The sequence below is a fragment of the Triticum dicoccoides genome, chromosome 6B (genome assembly GCF_002162155.2).
Source record: "Triticum dicoccoides isolate Atlit2015 ecotype Zavitan chromosome 6B, WEW_v2.0, whole genome shotgun sequence".
NCBI classification, from domain to species: Eukaryota; Viridiplantae; Streptophyta; class Magnoliopsida; order Poales; family Poaceae; genus Triticum; species Triticum dicoccoides.
The window spans coordinates 658465651-658483404 of record NC_041391.1 but is presented as its reverse complement, the minus strand read 5'-3'; the positions used below and the strand labels follow the sequence as shown (position 1 = coordinate 658483404).

General features: G+C 45.7%; 1 protein-coding gene across 3 annotated transcripts; it reads left to right on the top strand.

Moving 5' to 3' along the window:
• The first annotated feature begins 14801 nt into the window (after nt 1-14801).
• On the top strand, nt 14802-17422 carry LOC119325031. Of its 3 annotated transcripts, none has more exons than XM_037598787.1 (5): nt 14802-15228; nt 16316-16465; nt 16559-16599; nt 16812-16933; nt 17059-17422. In XM_037598787.1, exons 2-5 carry the CDS (start codon nt 16325-16327, stop codon nt 17130-17132), a joined length of 378 nt encoding a protein of 125 aa, XP_037454684.1. In that variant the 5' UTR covers nt 14802-15228; nt 16316-16324; the 3' UTR covers nt 17133-17422. The 3 variants fall into 3 exon arrangements, with proteins under 3 accessions (XP_037454684.1, XP_037454685.1, XP_037454683.1); XM_037598788.1 differs by having other exon boundaries at nt 14803-15228; nt 16316-16472; XM_037598786.1 differs by having other exon boundaries at nt 14804-15228; nt 16316-16599.
• Nucleotides 17423-17754: the final 332 nt, after the last annotated feature.

Sequence of the window (17754 nt, the reverse complement as noted above, 5' to 3'; positions counted from 1 at the left end):
CCGCGATCCGTAGATCGATTTGGGCTGACCTGCTCTCTTTTCCAAGTCGTACCGCAGGTCATTTGTATGTCCCCAAGATTTTGTGTTTCTATTTGTTCGACGACGGGGTGCGGGCTGGTGTTTGGGCTGATGTGCCGATTTGTCTCGGCCACATGGTGGTCGGTCAGCCGCATCGTGCGCTGGTAGTTTAGGCTCTAGTGCTTCATCATTGAATTGAGGTAACAACCTGCGCTTTGGGTAGCTTTTGGTTAGGTGCTCGAGTCCGTATTCCTGCTGCCAGGACCTCGGTCCATCTATCAGTGAGCAGATCTTGATTAGCTTGAAGCTGCTGCTGTTTTTTCTTCAGGCTCTTTGCAGTGGCTATAAGCCGGCACTTGAAGCGCTCCTGCTCGACGGGATCCTCTGGCACGGTAAATTCTTCGTCGCCGAGGCTCACCTCATCCTCAGAGAGAGGCATGTAATTTCGTTCTCCGAGTGTTCATTCATGGCCTGTTCGTCAGGGCTGGCTTGCCCGTCCTCCCGTCCGGCCTGTTCGAAGCTTGGCTAGGCGGGGTCGTCTTTGTTGTCTTCGTCATCGTCCAGAGTGCTATTGTCTCTTGTGTCGGTATCGCTGTTTTTATCATGGCATGGTTTAGAGCGGCGCCGTTGACGTCGGTGCTTTGACTGCTTCTCGGGAGGTTTATCCTCACCTGTATCCTTTTTGTCCTTGCCGTTGTCTTCTTTGGGGGTATCTACCATGTAAATGTCATATGGCGAGGTGGCTGTCCAGCGCCTTGTGGGTGGTGGTTCCTTTTCTTCTCCTGCATCGTCATCCATACCGTCAATGTCTTCGGAGTCGAAGTCAAGCATGGCGGTCAAGTCGTCGACCGTGGCTATCAAGTGGGTGGTGGGTGGGCAACAAAGTTCTTTGTCGTCCGCTTCCTACTCAAGCCGGACATAGTTCGGCCAAGAATCTCCTAACAAGGAGAGAGATTTTAATGAGTTCAATACGTCGCTCAAGGGCGAGTGTTAGAAGATGTCCGCGGAGCTGAACTCCAGGATCGACACCCAATCAGACTCGACAGGCGCGGATACACACGGTTCGGAACCTATATCCGGAGATGAGTCTGAGGGTCCGATGACACAGACCTCGTTAGAGGTTAGATCTGTGTTTGGCTCGAGCGTCGTAGAGTATGCGCTTCCATGGCGGGGTCCATCCTCCCGTCCTCGGATGGCATGATCTAAGGCCAGGGCAGTTGTAGGCGCTGTTTCCTGAGCATGATCCGATGAAAGATTTAGGTCATGTTCATCGTGGCTACAGGGCGCGGCTGTCAGGGGGCCAAATTCATCGAAGATCAAGTCTCCGCGGATGTCGGCGGTGTAGTTCAAGCTTCCAAACCTGACCTGATGGCCAGGGACGTAGCTGTCGATCTGCTCTAGATGGCCAAGCGAGTTGGCCCGCAGTGCGAAGCCGCCGAATACGAAGATCTGTCTGGGGAGAAAGATCTCACCCTGGACCAAGTTGTTGCAGATGATTGAAGGAGCCATCAAGCCTTATGATGATGATGCAGTGGATCTCTCAATGAAAGCACCAATGTCGGTGTCAAAATCGGCGGATCTCGGGTAGGGGGTCCCGAACTGTGCGTCTAAGGCTAATGGTAACAGGAGGCGGGGGACACGATGTTTACCCAGGTTCGGGCCCTCTCTATGGAGGTAATACCCTACTTCCTGCTTGATTGATCTTGATGATATGAGTATTACAAGAGTTGATCTACCACGAGATCGTAGAGGCTAACCCTAGAAGCTAGCCTATGATTATGATCGTTCTTATCCTACAGACTAAACCCTCCAGTTTATATAGACACCGGAGGGGGCTAGGGTTACACAGAGTCGGTTACAAAGAAGGAAATATACATATCCGAATCGCCAAGCTTGCCATCCATGCAAAGGAGAGTCCCACCCAGACACAGGATGAAGTCTTATATCTTGCATCCTCATAGTCCAACAGTCCGACTAAAGTATATAGTCTGGCTATCCGAGGACCCCTTAATCCAGGACTCCATCAACAACGATGATGGCCGCTACAGCAATCGCAAGCGCATCAGATGCACCTTCACACGCTGCTGCAGCTTCAGTAGAGGCTGGTGAAGAGCCCGTCACACCAGCTTGCGATACCATAACTGATGACATTGTCGTGTGTGGTTCTTCAAGATTAACAATCTCTGCCGGCTACGATGATGTGGTTCTTAACCGAGGAGAAGACCTAACCTTGATAAAATGCACCTTTTGTTGGGAAACCTAGCATGCAATTTTTAAAAAAATCATACGCTCACGCAAGATCTATCTAGGAGATGCATAGCAACGAGAGTGGAAGAGTGTGTACACATACCCTTGTAGACCGAAAGCGGAAGCATTTGCTCAACGCGGTTGATGTAGTCGAACGTCTTCTTGTTCTGACTGATCGAGTACAGAACGTATGGTACCTCCGAGTTCTGCACACGTTCAGCGCGATGACATCCCTCGAGCTCTTGATCCAGCAGATGGTCGAAGGAGTAGATGAGTTCCGTCAGCACGACGGCGTGGTGACGGTGATGGTGATGTGATCCACGCAGGGCTTCGCCAAAGCACCACGAGAATATAACCGGAGGCGTGAACTGTTGGGGGGGGGGGGCACCGCACACGGCTTCTTGGAGCAATTGGTGTGTCTCATAGGGGCGTCCCCCTATATAAAGGAGGGAGGGAGAGGAGGTCATCCCTAGGCGCACCAACTGGGAGGAGTCCCAGTTGGACTCCTAGTTGGATTCGCCCCCCTTTCCTTTTATTAGAGGGGGAAAGGCGGAAGGAATACGAGAGGCGGATGGAAAGGGGGGCGCCGCCCCCTTCCCCTAGTCCAATCGGCCTCCTTCCTATGGGGGGCGCCCCAGCCCCTTGTGGCCTGGTTAGCCTCCCTCCTATGGCCCATATGGTCCATATCTTTGTTGGGGAACGTAGCAGAAATTCAAAATTTTCCTACGAGTCACCAAGATCTATCTATGGAGATACTAGCAACGAGAGAGAGGGAAGTGCATCTACATACCCTTGTAGATCGCTAAGCGGAAGCGTTCAAGAGAACGGGGTTGAAGGAGTCGTACTCGTTGTGATCCAAATCACCGGAGATCCTAGTGCCGAACGGACGGCACCTCCGCGTTCAACACACGTGCAACCTGGTGATGTCTCCCATGCCTTGATCCAGCAAGGAGAGAGGGAGAGGTCGGGGAAGACTTCGTCCAGCAGTAGCACAACGGCGTGGTGGTGATGGAGGAGCGTGGTATTCCAGCAGGGCTTCGCCAAGCACCGCGAGAGACGAGGAGAAAGATAGGTAGGGCTGCACCTTGGGAGAGAGAGACTCGTGTGTTGGGCAGCCCCAAAATCTCCACTATATATAGGGGGAAGGGAGAGGGGGAGGCGCCCTAGGGTTTCCCCTAGGGGGGGGACGGCCAGGGCAGATGGCATCTCCCCTTTGGGTGACTTGGCCCCCAAGCCAGGAGGTGGGAACCCTAGATGGGGCGCCCCAAACCCCCAGGTCACGTGGGAATAGGTGAGGGGGGCGCACAGCCCCTTAGTGGGCTGGTTTTCCCCCTCCCCTTGGCCCATGAAGCCCCCCCCAACACTTGCCGGGGCTCCCGAAACACCTTTCGGTCATGCTGGTCATCACCCGGTACCTCCGGAACACTTCCAGACTCCAAAACCCTTCGTCCAATATATCAATCTTCACCTTCGGACCATTCCGGGACTCCTCGTGACGTCCCGAATCTCATCCGGGACTCCGAACAACATTCGGTAACTGCGTGCATACCTTCCCTATAACCCTCGCATCATCGAACCTTAAGTGTGTAGACCCTACAGGTTCGGGAACCATGCAGACATGACCGAGACGTTCTCCGATTAATAACCAACAGCGGGATCTGGATACCCATGTTGGCTCCCACATGTTCCACAATGATCTCATCGGATGAACCACGATGTCAAGGATTCAATCAATCCCATATACAATTCCCTTTGTCTAGCAGTATTGTACTTGCCCGAGATTCGATCGTCGGTATCCCGATACCTTGTTCAATCTCGTTACCGGTAAGTCCCTTTACTCGTTCCGTAACACATCTTCCCTTGATCAACCCCTTGGTCACATTGTGCACATTATGATGATGTCCTACCGAGTGGGCCCAGAGATACCTCTCCGTCACACGGAGTGACAAATCCCAGTCTCGATTCGTGCCAACCCAACAGACACTTTCGGAGATACCCATAGTGCACCTTTATAGCCACCCAGTTATGTTGTGACGTTTGGTACACCCAAAGCATTCCTACGGTATCCGGGAGTTGCACAATCTCATGGTCTAAGGAAATGATACTTGACATTAGAAAAGCTTTAGCATACGAACTACACGATCTTTGTGCTAGGCTTAGGATTGGGTCTTGTCCATCACATCATTCTCCTAATGATGTGATCCCGTTATCAACGACATCCAATGTCCATGGTCAGGAAACCGTAACCATCTATTGATCAACGAGCTAGTCAATTAGAGGCTTACTAGGGACATGGTGTTGTCTATGTACCCACACATGTATCTAAGTTTCCTATCAATACAATTATAGCATGAATAATAAACGATTGTCATGAACAAGGAAATATAATAATAATAACCAATTTATTATTGCCTCTAGGGCATATTTCCAATAGTCTCCCACTTGCACTAGAGTCAATAATCTAGTTCACATCGCCATGTGATTAACACTCACAGGTCACATCGCCATGTGACCAACATCCAAAGAGTTTACTAGTGTCACTAAACTAGTTCACACCATCATGTGATTAAGACTAAATGAGTTCTGGGGTCTGATCATGTTTTGCTTGTGAGAGAGGTTTTAGTCAACGGGTCTGCAATATTCAGATCCGTATGTACTTCACAAATCTCTAGGTCATATTGTAAATGCTGCTTTCACGCTCCACTTGGAGCTATTCCAAATGGTTGCTCCATTATACGTATCCGGTTTTGCTACTCAGAGTCATTCGGATAGGTGTTAAAGCTTGCATCGACGTAACCCTTTACGCCGAACTCTTTATCACCTCCATAATCGAGAAACATTTCCTTATTCCTCTAAGGATAATTTTGACCGCTATCTAGTGATCCACTCCTGGATCACCTTTGTACCCTCTTGCCAGACATGTGGCAAGGCACACATCAGGTGCGGTACTCAGCATGGCATATCGTATAGAGCCTATGACAAAAGCATAGGGGACGACCTTCGTCCTTCCTCTTTCTTCTGCCGTGGTCGAGCTTTAAGTCTTAACTTCATACCTTACAACTCAGGCAAGAACTCTTTCTTTGACTGATCCATCTTGAACACCTTCAAGATCATGTCAAGGTATGTGCTCATTTGAAAGTACCATTTAGCGTTTTTGATCTATCCTCATAGATCTTGATGCTCAATGTTCAAGTAGCTTAATCCAGTTTTTCTATTGAAAAACACTTTTCAAATAACCCTATATGCTTTCCAGAAATTCTACATCATTTCTGATCAACAATATGTCAACAACATATACTCATCAGAAATTCTACAGTGCTCCCACTCACTTCTTTGGAAATACAAGTTTCTCATAAACTTTGTATAAACCCAAAATCTTTGATCATCTCATCAAAACGTACATTCCAACTCCGAGATGCTTACTCCAGTCCTTAGAAGGATTGGTGGAGCTTTGCATACTTGTTAGCATCTTTCAGGATTGACAAAACCTTCTGGTTGTATCACATACAACCTTTCCTCAAGAATAACATCGAGGAAACAATGGTTTTTGACATCCTATCTGCAAGATTTCATAAATCATGCAGTAATTGCTAATACAATTCCAACAGACTCTTAGCATCGCTACGAGTGAGAAAGCCTCGCCGTAGTCAACTCCTTGAACTTGTCGGAAATCATCTTAACGACAAGTCGAGCTTTCTTAAGGGTGATACTTACCATCATTGTCTGTCTTCCTTTTAAAATCCATCTGTACTCAACAACCTTACGACCATCAAGTAGTTCTTCCAAAGTCTACACTTTGTATTCATACATGGATCCTCTCTCGGATTTTATGGCCTCTCGCCATTTGTCGGAATCCGGGCCCACCATTGCTTCTCCACAACTCGTAGGTTCATTGTTGTCTAGCAACATGACCTCCAAGACAGGATTACGTACCACTATGGAGTAATACGTATCTTTGTCGACCTACGAGTTTCGATAGTGACTTGATCTGAAGTTTCATGATCACTATCATAAGCTTCTACTTCAATTGGTGTAGGTGCCACAGGAACAACTTCATGTGCCCTGCTACACACTAGTTGAAGTGATGGTTCAATAACCTCATCAAGTCTCCACCATCCTCCCACTCAATTCTTTTGAGAGAAACTTTTCCTCGAGAAAGGACTCGTTTCTATAAACAATTACTCTTGCTTCCGGATCTGAGATAGGAGGTATACCCAACCATTTTGGGTATCCTATGAAGATATATTTATCCGTTTTGGGTTCGAGCTTATCACGATGAAACTTTTTCACATAAGCGTCACAACCCCAAACTTTCAAGAAACGACAGCTTAGGTTTCTCTAAACCATAGTTCATACGGTGTCATCTCAACGGAAATACGTGGTGCCCTATTTAAAGTGAATGCGGTTGTCTCTAATGCCTAACCCATGAACGATAGTGGTAATTCGATAAGAGACATCATGGTATGCCCCATATCCAATAGGGTGCATCTATGATGTTCGGACACACCATCACACTATGGTGTTCCAGGCGGTGTTAGTTGTGAAACAATTTCCACAATGTTTCAATCGTGTACCAAACTCGCAACTCAGATATCCATCTCTATGATCATATCACAGACATTTTATCCTCTTGTTACGAAGATCTTCAACTTCACTCTGAAATTACTTGAACCTTTCAATAATTCAGACTTGTGTTTCATCAAGTAAATATACAACATCTACTCAAATCATCTGTGAAGTAAGAACATAACGATATTCACTGCATGCCTCAGCACTCATTGGACTGCACACATCAAAATGTGTTACTTCCAACAAGTTGCTATCTTGTTCCATCTTACTGAAAACGAGGCTTTTCAGTCATTTTGCCCATGTGGTATGAATTTGCATATCTCAAGTGATTCAAAATCAAGTGAGTCCAAACGATCCATCTGCATGGAGTTTCTTCATGCGTACACACCAATAGACATGGTTCGCATGTCTCAAACTTTTCAAAAATGAGCGAGTCCAAAGATCCATCAACATGGAGCTTCTTCATGCGTTTTATACCAATATGACTTACATGGCAGTGCCACAAGTAAGTGGTACTATCATTACTATCTTATATCTTTTGGCATGAACATGTGTATCACTACGATCGAGATTCAATAAACCATTCTTTTAGGTGCAAGACCATTGAAGGTATTATTCAAATAAATAGAGTAACCATTATTCTCTTTAAATGAATAACCGTATTGCGATAGACATAATCCAATCATGTCTATGCTCAACGCAAACACCAAATAACAATTATTTAGGTTTAACACCAATCTCGATGGTAGAGGAAGCATGCGATGCTTGATCACATCAAGCTTGGAAAAACTTCCAACACACATCATTATCTCACCTTTAGCTAGTCTCCGTTTATTCCATAGCTCTTTTATTTCGAGTTACTAACACTTAGCAACCGAATCGGTATCTTAATACCCTAGTGCTACTAGGAGTACTAGTAAAGTACACATTTAATACAATGTATATCCAATATACTTCTGTCAACCTTGCCAGCCTTCTTATCTACCAAGTATCTAGGGTGGTTCTGCTTCAGTGTCCGTTCCTCTCATTACAGAAGCACTTAGTCTCGGGTTTGGGTTCAACCCTGGGTTTCTTCACTGGAGCAGCAACTGATTTGCCGTTTCATGAAGTACCCCTTCTTGCCCTTGCCCTTCTTGAAACTAGTGGTTTCACTAACCATCAACAATTGATGCTCCTTCTTGATTTCTACTTTCGCGGTGTCAAACATCGCGAATAGCTTAAGGATCATCATATTTATCCCTTATATGTTATAGTTCATCACGAAGCTCTAGTAGCTTGGTGGCAGTGACTTTGGAAAACATCACTATCTAATCTGGAAGATTAACTCCCACTCGATTCAAGTGATTGTAGTACTCAGACAATCTGAGCACATGCTCAACGATTGAGCTTTTCTCCTTTAGTTTGTAGGCTAAGAAACTCGTCAGAGGTCTCATACCTCTTGACGAGGGCACTAGCCTGAAATCCCAATTTCAGCCCTTGGAACATCTCATATGTTCCGTGACGTTTTCAAAAATCATCTTCGGTGCCTCAATTCTAAACCGCTTAACATTACTGAACTATCACGTAGTCATCAAAACGTGTATGTCAGAAGTTCGCAACATCCACACACGACGTTCGAGGTTCAGTACACCGAGCGGTGCATTAAGGACACAAGCCTTCTGCGCAGCAACGAGGATAATCCTCAGTTTACGGAGCCAGTCCGCATAATTGCTACTATCAACTTTCAACTAAATTTTCTCTAGGAACATATCTAAAACAATAGAAGTGAAACGCGAGCTACGACATAATTTGCAAAGACCTTTTGACTATGTTCAGGATAATTAAGTTCATCTTATGAACTCCCACTCAGATAGACATCCCTCTAGTCATCTAAGTGATACATGATCCGAGTCAACTAGGCCTTGTCCGATCATCACGTGAGACGGACTAGTCATCATCGGTGAACATCTTCATGTTGATCGTATCCACTATACGACTCATGTTCGACCTTTCAGTCTCTTGTGTTCCGAGGCCATGTCTGTACATGCTAGGCTCGTCAAGTTAACCTAAGTGTTTCGCGTGTGTAAATCTGGCTTACACCCATTGTATGTGAATGTTAGAATCTATCACACCCGATCATCACGTGGTGCTTCGAAACAACGAACTTTCGCAATGGTGCACAGTTAGGGGGAACACTTTCTTGAAATTTTAATGAGGGATCATCTTATTTACTACCGTCGTTCTAAGCAAATAAGATGCATAAACATGATAAACATCACATGCAATCAAATAGTGACATGATATGGCCAATATCATTTTGCTCATTTTGATCTCCATCTTCGGGGCTCCATGATCATCATCGTCACCGGCATGACACCATGATCTCCATCATCATGATCTCCATCATCGTGTCTCCATGAAGTTGTCTCGCCAACTATTACTTCTACTACTATGGCTAATGGTTTAGCAATGAAGTAAAGTAATTACATGGTGTTATTCAATGACATGCAGGTCATACAATAAATTAAGACAACTCCTATGGCTCCTGCCGGTTGTCATACTAATCGACATGCAAGTCGTGATTCCTATAACAAGAACATGATCAATCTCATACATCACATATCATTCATCACATTCTTTTGGCCATATCACATCACATAGCATACCCTGCAAAAACAAGTTAGACGTCCTCTAATTGTTGTTTGCATGTTTTACGTGGCTGCTATGGGTTTCTAGCAAGAACGTTTCTTACCTACGCAAAAGCCACAACGTGATATGCCAATTGCTATTTACCCTTCATAAGGACCCTTTTCATCGAATCCGATCCGACTAAAGTGGGAGAGACTGGCACCCGCTAGCCACCTTATGCAACAAGTGCATGTCAGTCAGTGGAACCTGTCTCACGTAAGTGTATGTGTAAGGTCGGTCCGGGCCGCTTCACCCCACAACACTGTTGAAACAAGATAGGACTAGTAACAGTAAGCATATTGAACAAAATCAACGCCCACAACAACTTGTGTTCTACTCGTGCATAGAATCTACACAATAGACCTAGCTCTGATACCACTGTTGGGAAACGTAGCAGAAATTCAAAATTTTCCTACGAGTCACCAAGATCTATCTATGGAGAGACTAGCAACGAGAGAGAGGGGAGTGCATCTACATATCCTTGTAGATCGCTAAGCGGAAGCGTTCAAGAGAACGGGGTTGAAGGAGTCGTACTCGTCGTGATCTAAATCACTGGAGATCCTAGTGCCGAACGGACGGCACCTCCGCGTTCAACACACGTCCAGCCCGGTGTCGTCTCCCACGCCTTGATCCAGCAAGGAGAGAGGGCGGGGTTGGGGAAGACTCCGTCCAGCAGAAGCACAACGGCGTGGTGGTGATGGAGGAGCGTGGTATTCCAGCAGGGCTTCGCCAAGCACCGCGAGAGACGAGGAGAAAGAGAGGTAGGGCTGCGCCTTGGGAGAGAGACTCGTGTGTTGGGTAGCCCCAAAACCTCCACTATATATAGGGGGAAGGGAGAGGGAAGGCGCCCTAGGGTTTCCCCTAGGGGGGGCGGCGGCCAGGGCAGATGGGATCTCCCCTTTGGGTGACTTGGCCCCCAAGCGAGGAGGTGGGAACCCTAGATGGGGTGCCCCAAACCCCCTGGTCATGTGGGAATAGGTGAGGGGGGCACACAGCCCCTTAGTGGGATGGTTTGCCCCCTCCCCTTGGCCCATGAAGCCCCTCAACACTTGCCGGGGCTCCCGAAACACCTTTCGGTCATGTTGGTCATCACCCGGTACCTCCGGAACACTTCCAGACTCCAAAACCCTTCATCCAATATATCAATCTTCACCTCCAAACCATTCCGGGACTCCTCATGACATCCGGGATCTCATCCGGGACTCCGAACAACATTCGGTAACCGCGTACATACCTTCCCTATAACCCTAGCATCATCGAACCTTAAGTGTGTAGACCCTACGGGTTCGGGAACCATGCAGACATGACCGAGACGTTGGGATCTGGATACCCATGTTGGCTCCCACATGTTCCACGATGATATCATCGGATGAACCACGATGATATCATCGGATGAACCACGATATCAGCGGTATTGTACTTGCCCAAGATTCGATCGTGGGTATCCTGATACCTTGTTCAATCTCGTTACCGGTAAGTCTCTTTACTCGTTCCGTAACACATCATCCCATGATCAACCCCTTGGTCACATTGTGCACATTATGATGATGTCCTACCGAGTGGGCCCAGAGATACCTCTCCGTCACACGGAGTGACAAATCCCAGTCTCGATTCATGCCAACCCAACAGACACTTTAGGAGATACCCGTAGTGCACCTTTATAGCCACCCAGTTACGTTGTGACGTTTGGTACACCCAAAGCATTCCTACGGTATCCGGGAGTTGCACAATCTCATGGTCTAAGGAAATGATACTTGACATTAGAAAAGCTTTAGCATACGAACTACACGATCTTTGTGCTAGGCTTAGGATTGGGTCTTGTCCATCACATCATTCTCCTAACGATGTGATCCCGTTATCAACGACATCCAATGTCCATGGTTAGGAAACCGTAACCATCTATTGATCAACGAGCTAGTCAATTAGAGGCTTACTAGGGACATGGTGTTGTCTATGTACCCACACATGTATCTGAGTTTCCTATCAATACAATTATAGCATGGATAATAAACGATTATCATGAACAAGGAAATATAATAATAATAACCAATTTATTATTGCCTCTAGGGCATATTTCCAACAATCTTTCCCCGGGGGGTTCCGGTAACCCCTCCAGTATTCCGGTATGTACCCGATACACTCTGAAACCCTTCCAGTGTTTGAATACTACCTTCTAATATATCAATCTTTACCTCTCAACCATTTTGAGACTCCTCGTCATGTCTGTGATCTCATCCGGGACTCCAAACAACATTCGGTCACCAAAACACATAACTCATATAATACATATCGTCATCGAACATTAAGCATGCGGACCCTACGGGTTCGAGAACTATGTAGACATGATCGAGACACCTCTCCAGTCAATAACCAATAGCGGAACCTGGATGCTCATATTGGCTCCCACATATTCTACGAAGATCTTTATTGGTCGAACCGCTATGTCAACATGCGTTATTCCCTTTGTCATCGGTATGTTACTTGCCCGAGATTCGATCGTCGGTGTCTTCATACCTAGTTCAATCTCGTTATCGGCAAGTCTCTTTACTCATTCCATAATGCATCATCTTGCAACTAACTTATTAGTCACATTGCTTGCAAGGCTTCATATGATGTGCATTACCGAGAGGGCCCAGAGATACCTCTCCGATACTTGGAGTGACAAATCCTAATCTCGATCTATGCCAACCCAACAAACACCTTCGAAGATACCTGTAGAGCATCTTTATAATCAACCAGTTATGTTGTGACGTTTGATAGCACACAAGGTATTCCTTCGGTGTCCGGGAGTTGCATAATCTCATATTCGGAGGAATATGTATTTGACATGAAGAAAGCAGTAGTAATAAAACTGAATGATCATTATGCTAAGCTAACGGATGGGTCTGGTCCATCGCATCATTCTCCTAATGATGTGATCCCGTTCATCAAATGACAAACACATGTCCATGGCTAGGAAACTTAACCATCTTTGATCAATGAGCTAGTCTAGTAGAGGCATACTAGGGACACGGTGTTTTGTCTATGCATTCACACATGTATCAAGTTTCTGGTTAATACAATTCTAGCATGAATAATAAACATTTATCATGAATAATGAAATATAAAATAACAACTTTATTATTGCCTCTAGGGCATATTTCCTTCAGTCTCCCACTTGCACTAGAGTTAATAATTTAGATTACATTGTAATGAATGTAACACCCATGGAGTCTTGGTGTTGATCATGTTTTGCTCGTGGAAGAGGCTTAGTCAATGGGTCTGCCACATTCAGATCCGTATGTATTTTCCAAATCTCTATGTCTCCCTCCTTGAGCAAATCTCAGATAGAGTTGAAGCGTCCCTTGATGTGTTTAGTCTTTTTGTGAAATCTGGATTCCTTTGCCAAGGCAATTGCTCCAGTATTGTCACAAAAGATTTTCATTGGACTCGATGCACTAGGTATTACACCTAGATCGGATATGAACTCCTTCATCCAGACTCCTTCATTTGCTCCTTCCGAAGCAGCTATGTACTCCGCTTCACACGTAGATCCCGCCACGACGCTCTGCCAGGAACTGCACCAACTGACAGCTCCACCATTCAATAAAAATACGTATCCGGTTTGTGACTTAGAGTCATCCGGATCTGTGTCAAAGCTAGCGTCGATGTAACCACTTACGACAAGCTCTTTGTCACCTCCATAAACGAGAAACATATCCCTAGTCCTTTTAGGTACTTCAAGATGTTCTTGACCGCTGTCCATTGACCCACTCCTAGATTACTTTGGTACCTCCCTACTAAACTTATAGCAAGGCACACATCAGGTCTGGTACACATCATAGCATACATGATAGAACCTATGGCTGAGGCGTAGGGAATGACTTTCATTTTCTATCTATCTTCTACAGTGGTCGGGCATTGAGTCTTACTCAACTTCACACCTTGTAACACAGGCAAGAACCTTTTCTTTGACTGATCCATTTTGAACTTCTTCAAAACTTTATCAAGGTATGTGCTTTGTGAAAGTCCTATCAAGCGTCTTGATCTATATCTATAGATCTTGATGCCCAATATATAAGGAGCTTCACCGAGGTCTTTCATTGAAAAACTCTTATTCAAGTATCCTTTTATGCTATCCAGACATTCTACATCATTTCCAATCAACAATATGTCATCCACATATAATATTAGAAATGCTATAGAGATCCCACTCACTTTCTTGTAAGTACATGCTTCTCCAAAAGTCTGTATAAAACCATATACTTTAATAACTTCATCAAAGCGTATATTCCAACTCCAAGATGCTTGCACCAGTCCATAAATGGATCGCTGGAGCTTGCATACTTTGTTAGCACCTTTAGGATCGACAAAACCATCTGGTTGCATCATATACAACTCTTCTTTAAGAAATCCATTAAGGAATGCAGTTTTGACATCCATTTGCCAGATTTCATAACCATAAAATGCGGCAATTCCTAACATGATTCGGATAGACTTAAGCATCGCTACGTGTGAGAAAGTCTCATCGTAGTCAACTCCTTGAACTTGTCGAAAACCTTTTGTGGCAAGTCGAGCTTTATAGACAGTAACATTACCATCAGCATCAGTCTTCTTCTTGAAGATCCATTTATTCTCTATGGGTCGCCAATCATTGGGCGGATCCACCAAAGTCCACACTTTGTTCTCATACATGGATCCTGTTGGGGATATAACTACTAAGTGTAAACCGCCCAGGAGGGGCTGGTTCACCTTCAACTATATTGAAGCTCACGAAGACCCAGAAGATGGCGCTTTACTAATGAAGCTTAGAGGCCCGGAGCCCAAAGGCGGATTAGGGCCTATAGTGGTAAACCGTCATGGTTATGTAACTTGTAGTGTAAGTTAGGAAAGGAGAGACCGAGTCGAACACTTGTATGAGCCGGCCTCGGGACTTTGTAAACCGGCCGGGCGTCAACCCGTGTATATAAGGGGACGACCCGGCGGCGGTTCAGGGACAAGAAACAACAACTCACTACTAGGGAAAAGCTTATACACAGACGCTTACTAGCAGCGCTCTTTATTTACCCATGCTACTACTATTTACTAGTAGCGAGCTATAATGACCCGCGTTACTAGTACTATTTACTAATAGCACGTGGCAAAAAATAACACGCTATCAGTAAATATTCTCGACCTTGCCCCGCGGACAGACTGTAGTAATAGCGTGGGTTTTAAACCATCACTATTGCTAAGTGGATATCTATAGCGCCGGTGAGATACCCTGTGCTACCGCTAGCCTTTCAGTCCCATCCCCCACCCCATCAACCGTCCCAGTCCACCCACTCCTGCACCCCACCCACCCCCGATTCACATCCCCTTCACCTCCTCTCCTCTCCTCTCCTCTGCCGACGGGATCTCTCCCTTTCTCCGATCCATGCCGGGATCCTCCGCCGTGTGGCCGCACACGCGTGCAGCCTTCCTCCACCACCCGACCGACCAGGCCCATCCCGGCGGCCAGCCCGGGCTGCTCCCCGCCGCGGCATGGGGGCAGGGCGGCGCGGCGGCCCCGAGGGCGAGCATAGTGGCGGCGCGGGCGGTGCAGACCAACAGGCAGCAGGCGCGTGGGAGGAGCAGTGCTGCCGAAGCCGGCGCTAGGAACAAGCTGAGGAAGCCGCCGGCTGGAGGAGCTGGAGGTGCAGCGGGGATCCACGGCTCCGCGCCCTGTCCCCAGTCAGTCCCCTCCAAATCTCGCCGCAGCCGCCACAGGTACTGACCCATTGATCCATCTCCCCCTTGCCCCCGTTTCTTTCCTCGATCCATTGACCCATCGAACCATCTAGATAGGACCGGTGACGAAGCTAGAAGATCAGGGGATTTGAGGTTAGCTACGTTTTCTAATGTGTAATTTCCACTAGTGAACAATGGATGTACGGATTCCATTGGGACCGAATAGTTGTATACCAGATTCGCCCTGGATAGAAAGTGTTGAGTGACAGGTTCATTTTGTATTGGGATCTCAATAATGATCTAAATGACTCAATAAGTGTTTAGTAATTATAGATTTTTATTTTTTCCGGACAAAAGAAGGCCCCAGGACTGCCAGTTCCTGCGACCATCAACCCTGTATTAAATTTTTTCCACTGCTGAAACTGTATGTTGCATACTGTATATATCACCTAGCCGACCATCAAACCTGCGACAAATTGGAGGGTCCGGTCGTTCGCATTTTATTTTGAGAGTCGTTTCTCGTACACATACATCACTGATAGATAGGGACTTCTCACTGAAAAGATAATTACACGGTAATATGTAGGCCTAATTTTTCATATGATAAATCCCAATGATTGAAAGTTAGTGTGGTTGTAGAACTAAATTGCAAAGTTGAACACCAATAGGAAGAGCTTAAAACGCTGTATGAAAGATTGTGAATATACTTGAAAAGCAATGAGCATGAGCCTGCCTACCTGATGCATTGAACATATAATTATATCCATTGCTTAATCCTTGTCTGGTGGCAGTGGCAAATGAACTGTGCCAGGTTGCTGCTGATGTGGGTACTATCCTGTGGTGGGGATATTTTTCTGGATAGATTATGGGGCGTAGCTTTCAAGAATAATTGATTGTATTGTCCAATCTTTTGCTGGATACAACATATTTGGGAGTACAAGAAAAGTAGTAAAATGGCGAGTAAATTTTTATATTGAATTGTGTTTTTGTCCAATCATTTGTCGGATTATGTGGAAATTGCAACCGTGATCTCTATATGTTACTACTTTAGACCACATGGCTGATTGATTATGCTTCTCAATTCTCAAAAAGTTATAATCTGATAGAACTCTCCCTGATGCAACAGTGGTTTAGCATGGTGGTGCGAAAGTGTTGCGGCTTGGTTTGTGAGCTACAGACCTTATCAAGCAGCAAAGTCATCTCACATATGCCGACGACGAAGATCCATATTTATTGGCTGAGGGAGCAACAACACAATTCTGATGATTCTGCCAATGTTGCTTGTTTGTTCTATTGTCACTGTTTGTTTGATGCTCTTTTGGCAGCCAGTGTCATAATTGTACTTACGTCTAAATTGCTCTCTTTTCAGATTTACTTGCAAGGACCAGAGGGTATGCTGATGCTGCGCAGGTAAATCTTACATGCCTCGTCATTAATCATTGTTGGTGAAACAAATGTCACTTGAGAAATCTCAGCCCATTTTTCTTATTAATGAATACTGTTACCCACATTATCTTGACTCACATAATGATCTTTTTCTTTAGGATTCATGATTTTTTTCTTTTTTCTTGTTATTATGCATTACTATGAGTTCATTGTATTAAGATTCCTTGCAACTTCAGGCACTTGAGCTATTTACAGAAGGAGGGGACCCGACTTTCTTCATGTCTTGTGGCTGTGTCTTCCTTTGATTCATTCGTGCAACAAAGAGGGGACCTGGCCTTCTTCATGTCTCGTGCAAAAAGTAAGGACTAGCCTCCGGCTGTTAGTATTGATGCATGTGCATGTGCTAAAAATAAAGAAAATACCCTAGCAGATTTGAACTCTGATGCGTACTAACAAGTTTTCGCTTTCCTGACATGACCGTAGGGGTGATTGACACTGACTACGACAGCCTGGTGGGCGTCGTGCTCTTCAACCACTTGAGGTGGACTTCGACGTGAAGCCCAGCGACCGCGCCGCACGGATGATCGTCCATGTGATCACGATGCCGGATGTCGCCGAGGTGGAGGACCTCGACGCCATCTTTTTGCGTGAGGGAGGATTCGGGTCCTCCGGCGTCTTAACTCCAAGCCTTGGTAGATACATGTAGAGAAATAATCTGTTTAGGCTGGTGGTGGAACACTAGGGAAGGTAGCCACCTTCGGTTGTGTGTGTTTAATTTATTTTGCACTGGACGTGTCCCTGATTTCTATCTATGAATAATGCACGTAATTTTTATTTTTTTAATTTATAATTTGTTAGTAGTAGCGCTGGGGAAAACTACACGCTACTACTATCTAGCATAGTAGTAGCGCCTAGTATACTAGAAGCGCTACTACTATTTTGATAGTAGTAGCGCGGGTTCAAATAGTAGTAGCGCGGGTGCACCCACGCTACTACTAACTATTAGCTGTAGCGCGATACTAGTAGCGCAGGTACCTGCGCTGCTAGTAGCCATTTTACCCGCGCTGCTAGTAGCCTTTTTCCTAGTAGTGACTCGAGAGCCAGGCATAGTGTGTTTTGCTCCCTGATTATCGAGACCCCAATAATTCCATCACAACTAGACATAGGCTTTTACCTTCA